Source organism: Amphibalanus amphitrite, unplaced genomic scaffold (assembly GCF_019059575.1).
Source record: "Amphibalanus amphitrite isolate SeventyFive unplaced genomic scaffold, NRLGWU_Aamphi_draft 000285F_arrow, whole genome shotgun sequence".
NCBI classification, from domain to species: domain Eukaryota; kingdom Metazoa; phylum Arthropoda; class Thecostraca; order Balanomorpha; family Balanidae; genus Amphibalanus; species Amphibalanus amphitrite.
This window is the reverse complement of record NW_024881780.1, coordinates 642,277-655,286: the sequence shown is the minus strand read 5'-3', so window position 1 is coordinate 655,286 and position 13,010 is coordinate 642,277. Positions and strand designations below refer to the sequence as shown.

Sequence of the window (13,010 nt, the reverse complement as noted above, 5' to 3'; positions counted from 1 at the left end):
AGGAGCCGCCGCGCCGCGTTATACTGTGTTCGCCTGAGGGTCGCGCGGGGATGGCACAGGGCAGGGGTGGGTAGGAGGGGAGGCCTCCCTCGACATGTCAGTGTTCACTGTACAGATATGAGTGGTCTACTTGAACGAACTTATATTATGATTTGTTAAATATATCGAATGCGACCGTGCCGGCTGTGTTGGGAGGAGCACGGACTGAATTCAGGCCGGCATCGGCACTTGTTCAGTTCTACAGAAAATTGTGCGTGGCCCAGCATCATGCCAGCGGTAGGAGCGATACTGAGTTTTTGGTACCTAGTAGGAGCAGAACTTAGCGCAACCGTGGGTAAAAAAGTGACGGCGTTGAGCGCGCAGCGAAGCCCAAACAAGATCACATAAATCGCTGATGACTCCAAGGAGATGATCGACAGAACTCGTCATGTTCTCGGGTGTGTTTGGAGAAATCTGCCACACCAAAGTCCAATGCCCAATGCTTCATGCTTACCAGAGCCTTGATAAAATCACCACAAAGTAGAGATAATGGTTGACCTAAATGCATTCATTATATTGATGCAGTTGTTCCTATGTTTGCAGCATGATTACAAACAAAACAAGGAAAGTACATGAGAAGGTCTAACAATGCAAGTAAGAGCACCCATAGACATCAACAAATGAGAGCAGATATGACACAGTCAGTGCCGGATACATCCCTTCGCTTGCATACATTCACCTCCGGATATATTCTTTCGCTGGACATATTCTCCATAACACAAACCATTCGACAACGACGACGTCCCACATCAAAGCCCAAATAATGTGTCAGACAACTCCGAAATGCAACCGCATTAACATACAGCCCGAGCCGGCAACTCACCAATTGCTGTTTGTAGGAGTTACCATTGTCCGGGACACAGACACAAACGAGAGAAAGACTCCTAGATGGTCCTAGTGTCGCAGAATGGACTTGCAGTCATGATCATGACGCAGCACACATAGATGCATCCTGTCCCAACACCTCAGGCCTCGCTGGGGTATCTCCGGCGGCCCTTTCAGCTTCTCTGGGACCGTCCGTCCGTTCGGCTCGGTCTCGTATCACTGGGCTGTATCTTGGTACACAGTACACACAGTCCACACTGATCGCGTCTGTACCAGTGGAGCTATGTCCGGCCCAGCTGCGGGCGACAGGCGGCGGCTGCCAAGGCGACTCATCCTGCCTCAGCGGCCGCTCTATCCGGGAGAGACGACCCTCCACCGGCGAGGACGGGGTATCCACAGTGGATTGGACACGGCTGTCCTACCGGGTGTCCACCTGTGCGTCCCGGGCCAGCACGGAGCTCTCGAACCGCACCATAAACGTGGTACCCTTGTGCCAGTGAGCGGTCACCTTAGCCGGCTGAAACAGAGGGGGGGATGGGGGCTAGCTGAGCAAACATCAGCAGCCATGGATTGAAGTAGCCAACTGATACGTCCTAAGATTTAAACAAAGGGCAGTAAATAACATCGAAAATAAAAGTAGGCGGAGGTGCAAACAATGAAGCACCAAACATCAAATAGCTGGTGGAACGAGAGCCGAAACAGCGGCGTAGTGTCACCAGTTATGGGATGAAAAAGGAGCCGGGTAAAAGAACCAATAGAACAATGAGGGACAGGGGACAGCAAAAGAGCTATAGCAATGGGCGGGTGGCTCACTGGGCTGAGTGAGAAAATGCAGTTTGTTGGCATTAACTAAGATGAAAGGTGTGCACGGGTCAACTCAATTGGACAGGGATCGTGTCACGTTAGCGAATGACAGAACACCACTGGTCGATCCAGAGACTGCCGGTAAAGGCCATGCTATTGAAATGACATGATAGATGATCTGACGAGCTTCGCCACAATATGCTGATATCTGATCACTAAAACTTCAACCGGCCTCACCCACTCACGAGTCCTTGTCCCAAGATTCCCGCCAGTAGTCTCCAACTCACAAAGTTGGATCCGCACAGTACGGCCTCGATCATGCCGGCCACGTATGCAGCGCAGTTGAGGCTGCCCTTGTCCTTGGGCACCGAGATGAACGTGTTGACCAGCGGCTCCTTCTCGATGATGTAGTACATGCGCTGGTCGTCGTTGGCGTGCTCCAGCTTGTCTGCCTCCTTCCCGAACAAAGTCTGGGTGGGGTGAAGGACAACGTTATGGCAAAAGTGTCTGGAGGAATATCTGAATAGTTGTTGTAGCTACATGTGTGACAAACAGTAACTGCTGTGGGTTTAGGCCATGAGTGTTCCATCATCAAAACATTAGTGGTTCAATGTAGGTGCCATACCGCTCGGCCTCGAAATATTCCCCTGATCCGATAGGTGATTTGTAGACTACTGCTATCTTCTCTGATCAAACATTTGGGAGGAGGCTATCAAAACAGGTCGCATAACAAGACAATGACATATCATTTACCTTCCAGAATGTGCCTTTGATGAACAGCAGAATGTTGAGTATCTTCGTTTCTCTCTTCAGGTTCCGCTCTCGGACCACAATGAGATCCAACATGCGGATACCGACCTGATAACCCATCTCAGACAGCCTGTGAAAAAGATGGACAAAGGTTTCATGCGGACGCGGTAAAGACTTCCTGATACCCGTTGGTGTCAGGAAATGTAAGGAATGTCTATTTCTTTTGCAATATTCCTCTTAACTCGAGCTCTGACGGAGGCATTTTTTCGCCTCAATCCTCAATCACCTCAGCTTTTCAGCGAACGTCAGCAGCTGAAGTAATAGTGAACACCTGAAACAGGTGTGATTTCTCTCAGGCGCGGATCCAGGGGGGGGGGGGCGACGGGGGCGGCCGCCCCCCCCCCCCCGCCATCCGAAAAAGGCGCCCATATCCCGCGGCAGAGAGGGCGCCCCGAGCATAAGAGCGGCGACACAGCAAAGGTTCAGCAGAAATAGGGCGCCTCCAGCAGAAGTTGGGCTCACCAAGCAGGAGAGTGACGCCCAATTGCCTATTCCCAGCAGATGAGAGTCGCCCCAGCAGCAGATGGGCGCCCCCAGCAGAAGAGGGCGTCTCGTTACAAGAATATAAAATAGGGTGAAAAGGGGTGCCTCTGGCAGAAGAGAGACGTTCCCCGCAGTGGAAGGGCGCCCCCACAAGAGTGGCGTCTCCAGCAAAAGAGAAGTGCCCCCTGCAAGAGAGGGACACCCCACCAAAGTTGGGCAGAAGTGGGGCGCCTCCAGCAGAATTTGGGGTCGCCCAACAGGAGAGGGCCGCCCTATTCACAGGAGAAAAAAGACTCCTCAGTAGCAAAGGGGCGCCCTAACAGAAAAGGTGCACTCGTAGCAGAAGTGGGACGCATCAGGAAGAAGAGGGGCACTTCAAGCAGAAGATGGGCGTCCCAGATAAGTGGGCCGCCTACAGCAAATTGGTCGTTCTTAGAAGCAAGAAATGAGGCGACTGAAGCAAAGTGGGTCTCTCCATAATGGATTAGGCGATCCAAGCAGAGGTTGGGCGCCCCCGGGAAGTGAGGCATACCAGCATAAGTGAGACGCTTCCAGAACAAGGAGGGGGCATCACCGGGAGAAGGACTGCACCAGTAAATGGAGGCCATCTTTTTGCTAATATCTTTGGCTAGGGTAGCGGTGCCCATCTACGACTTTTAACCCGCGCCGTGCTGGTGGTCTGAGTTATCCGTGTCCTGCTGGGGAGGGGGGGGGGACACACTCCCTCGTCTAACTCGGCTCCTGGGCCGCGTAGTGACACGCGATAAGCGGCATTCGAAAGATCGTCAAAAAACAGGACGAAAACAAAACGGTCATATTTTAGGTCAGGTCGAATGTCAGGTCACCAGAGGTCATCAAAGGTAAAATGTTGCCTGTTTCAACAATTTTCCGTTTTCGAAGCAGCGGCACATAACTCGGAAACCAATAGAGCTATAGCGCCGCAGAAAAGCGCATTCGATAGCCCTTTTAAAAGTGTTTCTGCAAGCTGCGCTCAGATTTGACCTCAGGTCAGCGGTTTAGCCTTCAGAGGGCAAAAGACTAAAAATAGCCTTTTTACGAACAATGTTTTCCTGAACTAACTTTTGACTCAAGAGAGTCTCGACATTACGTTTGCCAGCATTGCGTTTCTGTCGTCGAGACACGTCGACCAAACTAAAGGTTGACCTTATGAAAGGCAATTTTGAGAATTTGACCTCAGGTCAAGGTCATGATCTGACCGGGAAAGGTCATGCTGCATAGCAGTCGATGCGTATCGTCGAGCTGAACACAGCTGATGTGTTTTTATCGCTCTAGCTTGAATCTATCAAAAGCTATTTAAAAAAAAAAAAAACTGCTGCGGACCTTTCATGACATGGGATGACCTCTGGGACATAATGAATGGTCACACTAGGTACAATGTTCTTATTCAGTGTGTTAATTTTATATGTATCCCAATGCTTGATATTGTCTAAAATGGCGCTCGTCCAAAAGAGATGCCTTTCAGTTTTCTCCCAAAGACTTAATTATACCTACCTACCTAATGGAGACGTCGCACAACTGACCTGACCTTAGGTCACAGATATCGAAATTCCGAGATATACATTTCATGAGTAGTGTTGCTTTCATCAATCGCTGAAAGGTTCAAAGCAATCGTTCAGTCGGTATAGCAATGGTAAGCATTTGAACTTTTTATTAGGCTAGGTCACTTGGCATAACCTGGTGACCTGACCTTCCATCACCCGCGTCAGACATTTTTACAACATGTGCAAAAAAGATGCATGATAAGGTAAGCTGAAAATGGCGGCGCTGCGCGCAGCCGTCTTTCAGATATTTGCGAAAAACCTGAGGGGGAGCGCGATAACGCCCCCTAGCACGGCGCGGGCTTTTAGCTCCCGATTTTGACGGTTTGGCGCTCCCTTTGTATGGAGCGCCCCCGGATTGCCAGGTCGCCCCTATTTCGACTTGCCGCCCCCCCCCCTCCCGAAAATTCCTGGATCCACCCCTGATTTCTCTCACCTGTTCTGCAGCTCGGACACCGACTGCACCCGGTTGTGGGTGTAGTGCACTATTTCGGCAAACAGCAGCGCGAACAGACTGAGGCTCACTTCGCTCTTGCCGCGGCTCAGCGGCCGGTCCAGAATGCTCGGCTTTGACTTGGAGGACATCATCACGGCTGGTCAAATCACTGTCGAGGATGCCCGAGCTGGGGTTCAATCAACTGCGCTGGACTCCTGAAATAAAGGAGGTTCATTCATTCAAAGGAGGTTCAACTTACATAAGCTACAAGTTACACACATTGGATTTACCTAGGTAGGTACTTTTCTTTATGAATTACCGGACAAAGCTTTCATCAAAATAACTTTCGTGCCTAGTCCCAATTCATCGACAACAGGACAGAGCTCAAAAATGAGCGCAAACATTCGAACCAGGGCACTGTGGATCATCTAGTATGTGAGGGGAGGGCGACGGTCAAGTTTCTACATTTCAAACGGTCTAAACTTAATCCGGAAAGGCCATCAAAATGATTACAGAGGTCCCTTGATCCGTACGAGAAGATCACCTGCCAGTCTCAGCTGAGGCCCCACACCCGTCCCATGAGTGTTAGCAACGGCCTTAGAGAGCGCACATCGGCCTCAGAGAGCCTACATCAGTCGCAGAGGGCCCACACCGGTCCTCTAAGGCCGGTGTCACCAGCGTTAGAGGACCCAAGCCGGCCTCAGAGGCCGCATATCGGCCTCAAAGGGCCTTCACCAGTCTCAGAGGGCCCACACCTGCCACAGAGGGACCACACAGGCCTACAAGGACCCACACCAGCCTCAGAGGGTCCGTGACGCCCTCAGCGGGCTCATACCAATCTAAGAAAGCCACATCGGCCTCAGAGGATTCACACCAGTTCCAGCGGGCCCACAACGGCCTCAGAGAGCCCATGCCAGCCTGGCAAGGCCCGCACCGGCCCAAGAGGATCCATGTTAGGATGAGAGGACATCACACTGCACTGGCTTGAGAGGAATGAAGAGTTTCTGCCTAGCGGGCTAATGGGACGCAGAACCCATGACCCCACAGGACTCCCCGTTCCCCACAGGACTCCCCACAGGTTCCAGCCCTACTTGAGACCGTGTTGGGCCAACTGGTCTCATCACTCGGTATCAGAATCAGCATGTGCCATGTGGCGTACACTGACGGTAGGAACACGAGCCTGAGATGCTTGAAAACGCCAGGCAGAGTCAGAGCCAATAAGTTTTGACGACACTCACTGACTCCAGCCAGACATGTAGCCTCAGACTCTCAAATCTTTTAGATATTTTGGTATTGGTATATAAAATGTCTGAGTAAGTTGTACGCTGGTAGGTTTTGGGTTGGTAGGTTGTAGGTATGTAGGTTGTAGATTTGCAGGTTGTAGGTTAGTAGGTTAGTACCTAGGTAAGGTTAGGTCTGGTTAGATGGATTTTATCTTTACTCATACTTTTTCTACACTTTTCCTGATGTTTCTGCATTCAAAAACAACTAGAAAAAGTCAAAATGGTATGATCCTTTGGTAGACCTTATCACCTTCCCATTCCTCATCACCAAAAATGAAAAAGGCTGTGTCTTTCAGCATATCTTTGCAATAGGCCATCAGCCCCTCATGGCTCAAGGCCTTACATGGAACCTCAGAATTCAGTGTGAGGCCCTCAGTGGTTTGCCCAGACCACCTTAGGCTGTGGGGACTGTGGGGCCTTCATAGGACCGTTTTGACCTGCTAGAGACTGGAGTGGGGCCTGAGAGATCTCTGTGAAGTGTGGAGACCATCAAAAGTCCAGTTTTGGAATCAAACAATCCTCAGACATTCACATGAACATGTCATTCAGGGGCTGGTGTGCAGCCCCCAGAAACCCATGAGGAAGCCTAAGAGATAAGCATGAGTCCTCAAGAACCTAAACAGGGAGTTAGGGCCTTCAGTGGTCTATGAGGTGCCATCCAGAACCTATGTTAGACACCCAACTTGGTAGGTATATAGGACCTTGCCCAACTCTATGACAATATGCAGGGCCATCAGTTGGTTGGGACCACTGGAACTTGAAACCCTCCCCCACTAACCAGCAAAGATGAGCCCCCAGGCTCAGATGCAGGCTTTGGGGCCCCAGAACCCTGAGTCCTCAGAGGCCAGCAACAGGCAATGGCTCACAAAATGCCTCAGAAGCTTGCATGGCTAAAAGGGCTTTCAAAGGCACATCACAGAGCGTGCCTTAAGAACACTGAGGGCTGTTCTGGACGGTCCATTCAGAATAGATATGTGCTGTATGCATCATACTTGGCTGGCATCAGCCACCTGGCTTCGCCCACTCTCTGCCGGCCATGCAGGCGGCAGGCCAAGCGCTGCTGCAGCATATTCAATGTGTGGTGAAACAGTGAGACAGGTGGACCGGTAGTTTACATTAAAAATGGTTTAAATGTGATTAAATATAGTAAATAACTAGCAATGTCCCACTGAAAAGTCACAATGAAACAAAAAAAAAAAAACAAAAATAAAGATAAAACTTCCTTACAGGAAATAAAGGATGGTACTTTTAACTTGGCACTTGCCCACTTTTGTCTCCTGCAGCATCAATTTTTTATGCCGCACATTTGAGAAGCATGTCGCCAGGCATGCTGTGATAGGTGACATCACACATGCGTCATGCAATGATGCGCCGCCACCAGTGTGGGCGGGACTAAAGGGCATAATATCTCTCACAGTCTCACTGTACAGTGTACAGCATGCTGCAGCATATTTTATTTTTGCTGCACAGCCAAACAGCTCTTTGGCGAAGCCTCAAATACCAGCCTAACTTTAGAAGAATCAAATCAAACAAGAAACTGAACAACGCTGGCCAGCTTTCAGAGTAATCCGCATAAGCACCATCAGCATCTTTGTGCGGTGAGACAGCAAAATCTTCGCACTTCTTAGCGAATACCATACGATTCATATACCATTCGAAAGAGCTTGTATTGTTCATTGTTAGCATTTGCCGATGGTAAAATTAATGCTAAGTCAGTCGGGGAAACTATGGTAAAATCTGCTATTTTTAGCAGTCTGCTATTTTTAGCAGAAATCTGCTAAAAATGGGTACGCATGTGACGTCATCGTACCCAAATATAGCAGATTTGGGTACGGCCCCATACAAAAGCAGATCTGAGGCCAGTTTTATCAAAAAATACCAGCCGGCCGCCGAAATAAAATATCCAGCCGAAAAAATAGCCGCCACACAGCCACGAGTTTCACCAACAAAAAAATTCCAGCCAACATCGGCCGGAAATATTTGTCGCCGGCAGTCAGCTGATATTTTAATATCGATAATGGTCAAGGAGATTGATAAATTATTTAAAACATGTTTCAAATAAAGTTAAGCGTGTTTTTTTAAAGCAAATACAACAAAGATTGAGAAATATTATTATTGGAAAACATAACATATATTTTCAAGAGTTGTAACCACAAAATAGACCATAATAAACTTGCCAATACAAGACCACCAAATTGTAAACATACGTCATTTATGACGGTCACGATAGGAAGCGTGCGTTTTAGTGGATCTTTTTTTCCTGTCAGCCTATTATTTTTCATTTTTACAATACCTTCAACTTGCAATTAACCTTTTTGTCTACTTTTAGTTGCACCTTGTAGAAAATAATCGTGTCGAACGTGCACGCAATGTATGGACCCCCACTCCCACCTTTTATGAGGTGGGGACTATAATAGATGGGACCCGCTCCCGACGCGGGAGTCGCACCTCTTTCCTAGATGTCAAAAGAGTGGGGAAGAAGCGGCAAACATTGTTCCCAGAGGCGCCACCTGAAGCTGGACGGACAGTTCCGCTGCCGAGCGAGTGAACTGCGGTGCTGCGAGGCGGCTTCGCGCGCACTGCATTACACCTACTTCTAGGTCCATCTAGGACCAAGAGGGCTAAGGATTCGCCAAAGCCTATATGGGTAAAGCCTTGTGCCAAGGCGAGTGTCATACCTCAGGAAGATACCTACCCAGATTAACTGCACCGCGGTCATTGCAGGGCTGAGGGCGGTCGTTCGCCCCACTTCGGCGAGGTGGAGGTCATGCTGCCCGGCTAGGTGGTTTCAGCCGATATGCAGGCCCCGTTTGCCGGGCCCGATCAAGACGAAGGAACGCCACACAGCAAACAATATAAGCTCCGGCCCCGCTACACTGGTCCGGCTCGTAACAATACCTGCGCTAGCTTCGTCGACCGTCGTTCGACTGCGCCCAGTACCGCTCAGTGGAGAGTCCTGCCGAACTCGTCCACGTGTGCCGAGATCATTCGTTGCGCACGGACACAATCGTCCGACGGAGACCGCTTTACATGATGATCGCGTGGTGACCACCTTTTCGCCGGCTTCCACGCCCAGTCGAGCCGTCTGGCTACGCCCCAACCAAATGATCGTTCTAAGCCTTTCGACTGGTTTGCAAAACTCGGGTCTAATATCGAAGTATTTGGGAGTTAGGACACGTTAAATCCGTGTTCATGAACAAATATACATTATGCAACTAAAAACGCCTTACCTACTTTAACTTTTCTGGGCTGATGACAAGGTAAACACCTATTCATTGTAATATTTCTAAAATGTAAATAAATCATGAGCGATGAGCGTAAAAAAGGTGAAAAAAGCGATCAACTAGAAGCTAGCGTGGAAATCCACTGACGTAGGTCGCCTCGTACTGGCGCAGCTCGTACAGCGGCACCGGCGTCTCCCGCACCCGGCCGTCCACCTTGCCCGCCTGCGCCATCAGCCGCTAGAAATGGCTGCGCTGCCGCTCAAACATTAGCGTGACCGCCTGGACGGCCCGGCTAACGCGCGCCGTCCGACGCACGCAGTGTGCCTTCAACAGCGCCGGGATGTCGTACGACACGACCACGTCCACGGCGTCCACGTCAATACCGCGCGCTATAGCCTCGAGCACACCAGCATCTCAGCTGGCGCGCGCCGCCGCCGCGCTGGCCCGCCGGCACTGCCCCAGGGAACTCGGCCTCGCGCGCGCCCAGCACCGACAGCGGTAGCTCCAGCTGGTGCGCTGCCTCGTTCCAGTTGACCAACACGAGCGAGCGCCGCCAGTCGGGCTGTCGGAGCAAATTGTGCATCAGCAGCGGCTTCAGCGGCTGCGGCGCCACCACGTTGAACGACTCGCTCAGCTCGGCCGGCGTGGTGAACCTGCCGACGAACTGACCGGGCAGTGCGACGGCGGCCGGCCGTGCCGGCCACCAGCAGTCGCGGCTGGAACAGCGACATTCGCTCCAGCTTCTCCGGCCTCCGGGCTCTGTGACAGGGTAGCCAAGAACGGCAGCTTCTGCAGCGGCAGGTGAGGCGCGCAGACGGCGGCGGCCGTCAGCCGGCCGGCGATGCAGGGCGGCGGGCCGTGGCTGCCGCCACCCGCTCCACCGCTTTCAGCCAGCCCGTCTCGGCCATCTCGATCACCCGGTCGGCTTCGTCGATCACCAGGTAGCGCAGGTGCGCTAGCGAGAAGCCCTCGGCGCTGGGTATACTTCGTCTCCACCCAGCAGCCGGACGCAGAGCGGCGTGTCGGCGTCGTACTGGCGGAACACGGCGGGCACCTGAGCGGGCAGCGCCTGTGTGGGTAGCACAGCTAGCGCGCGCACCCGGCGGCCGGCGCACCGCGGCGCCGCGCCTGCACCAGCGGCAGCACGAACGGCAGCGTCTTACCGCGGCCGGCCGGCGCCGAGACGCAGAGGTCGGCCGGTGGCAGCGGCGACTCTGCGGCCGCCAGCAACTCGGGCAGCACCGTCACCTGCACCAGGAACACCTGTTCGATGCCCTCGGCGGCCAGCCGGGCGCGCAGCTCGGGGCAGAGCGCCGGCAGATTGGCCGGCACCGGCCGCCGGTCGCCAATCGGCTGCGGGTGCGCCAGCCAGTCGGGCAGCGCACGCGGTGCACGGCCTGTCGGCTCGAGCGCTCCACCTCGTCCAGCACGGTGAAGTCGTCCGCGGCGGCGTCTCCGTCCGACTCGGAGGTGTCCTCACTGTCGTTATTGGCGACGGCGGCTGCCGCTGTGCGCTCAGTCAGGTCGGCTATCACAGCAACACTCGCCGATGATTGGCGTCATCGAAACCGTCGGACGACGGTGGATTCACCACCGTTTTTGCAGCAGAGACTGGAAAAACCTCAGCAATAAACAAGGAAAAACATCACAACATGCCACAGCCCGCAATTGTGCATATTGTCATTTTATTTCTCACATGACAGAAAATATTGGCTGCCTTATTCTAGGAACTGGCATGAAAAACATAAGCTAAAATCAAGCTAAGTGAATTATTATTGTATTTCAACATAAGACTGGGAAAAAATCCTTGTCACTGTCAACATGACCAGCGTAACGGATGGGCTGCATGAACATTTCGGCGCATGATCTGAAAACTCTGTGTGCAGAAATTTCAGCGCTGAGGTGAACAAATAACATTTTGACAATTTGCCTGGTGCCTCCACAATTTAGCAAAACTAACTCACAATACTTACAGCCAGTTTTAACATGATCCCTGCATGACTCATGCATGCAAGATACACATGCATTCAATATCAGCACAGTGCACACTGCACACACATCAGTTATGGATTCATTTACATTTTACAACATTACTATTATTTTCTTTTCCTTCAATATTGGCAGCATGACTTGCTGAGTTCAGTGGGACAATCTTATGACAGCATTCAGCAAGTTTGTTCGGGTTCGCAACCATGCAAACTTTGCACGTTTTGCTTAAAAAACAAGCCTTTATACATTTCTTTCATGCTATTCAATTTCTTTTTTTAAATTTATTCTATCTTGAGTTGAATTATCTTGAATTACTATCTTGAATTATTATATCTTGAAAATCTTGCCATTTTGGTCTTAGCAATGTCAATGCACCATGCCGCACAGCTCGAGTAAGTTCCACCCAAAAGTAGTAGTGGTATCAGTAGCTGGCACCTTGCAATGTCAAATGTAGATGAATATGTGAAAACAGTGACATATTTATTTAAAATCTTGAGTCCAATGAGCCTACCCTCTCTGCCTCTCCTTCCAGCATTTCTTCAATCACCTTCGATTTTCAAAAATGACCTTCCATCATTATTTTCCACTTCCGTGCGAGCAATGAACTTGTAAGCTGACCACTAGTTAATGCGCTATCATCTTGCTGTTGGGTGCTGGTAGCAAAAAGATAATATAAAACGAAAAAACTAACACCACAACACCAAACACCCGTCTTGTTGGTTCCTTTTGGTCCTGCCTGGTGACAAAGGCTCTTTCATTACGCAATATCATCAGTATTCCTCTTCTAATCTTGAAGCCCAGATGCTTTACAAATTGGCCATGAATGATACTAAATTATTATATCAACTGAGAAGCGCAAATCACGATAATTAGTAACAAATGAGGCCAATCATCCCCACAAGACATCAAAAAAATAGACGGGGTCGCCTGTCTATTTTTTTGGGCTGTTTTTCTACATATAATGGCGCAGATAAACACTCCATTAATGCCGCATTTGCCGTTGGTGAAACTCGTTGGCTATTTTTATGGCTGATATTTTTTCACGCCGGCGGATATTTTTTCGCCTGGTTGGTGAAACTCGTCGGCTGGTTTTTGACAGAAAAATTGCGCCGGGCTGCTATTTTTCTGTTGGTAAAACTGGCCTCTGATCTGCTTTTGTATGGGGCCGTACCCAAATCTGCTATATTTGGGTACGATGACGTCACATGCGTACCCATTTTTAGCAGATTTCTGCTAAAAATAGCAGACTGCTAAAAATAGCAGATTTTACCATAGTTTCCCCGACTGAAGTACCTATTTGCCAAAACGCTAAATACACATATAATAATAACCACCACCCACCACCAACTTACTGCACCGTTTTCGCCGCTTTTTCTGCTCAAATGCCTTCAAACATGCTTCAAATCTCATGTTTGTTTAACATCAGCTAGACGTAAATGACGTCATAGATACAAAATTTTTGAATGAATGTGTTAGTTTTTTCGTATCAAATTTAGAGTTTTTAATTTTCTTTTAATTTTAACGTGCTTCAATAGATTAGGATTTTTCAGGTTTCGTT

At 50.2% G+C, this 13,010-nt stretch overlaps 1 protein-coding gene across 7 annotated transcripts; it reads right to left on the bottom strand.

Annotated features, from left to right (window-relative positions):
- Positions 1–532: 532 nt before the first annotated feature.
- LOC122387396 (trafficking protein particle complex subunit 5-like) lies at positions 533–12,948 on the bottom strand. Of its 7 annotated transcripts, none has more exons than XM_043377556.1 (5): positions 12,805–12,948; positions 4,957–5,171; positions 2,422–2,548; positions 1,956–2,138; positions 533–1,381 (listed from the first exon to the last, which is right to left on the bottom strand). In XM_043377556.1, the coding sequence occupies exons 2-5, from the start codon at positions 5,106–5,108 to the stop codon at positions 1,283–1,285; spliced, it is 561 nt and encodes a 186-aa protein (XP_043233491.1). In that variant the 5' UTR covers positions 5,109–5,171; positions 12,805–12,948; the 3' UTR covers positions 533–1,282. The 7 variants fall into 7 exon arrangements, with proteins under 7 accessions (XP_043233491.1, XP_043233489.1, XP_043233488.1 ...); XM_043377554.1 differs by having other exon boundaries at positions 12,746–12,807; XM_043377553.1 differs by lacking the exon at positions 12,805–12,948 and adding an exon at positions 8,187–8,229.
- Between the last annotated feature and the right edge of the window lie 62 nt (positions 12,949–13,010).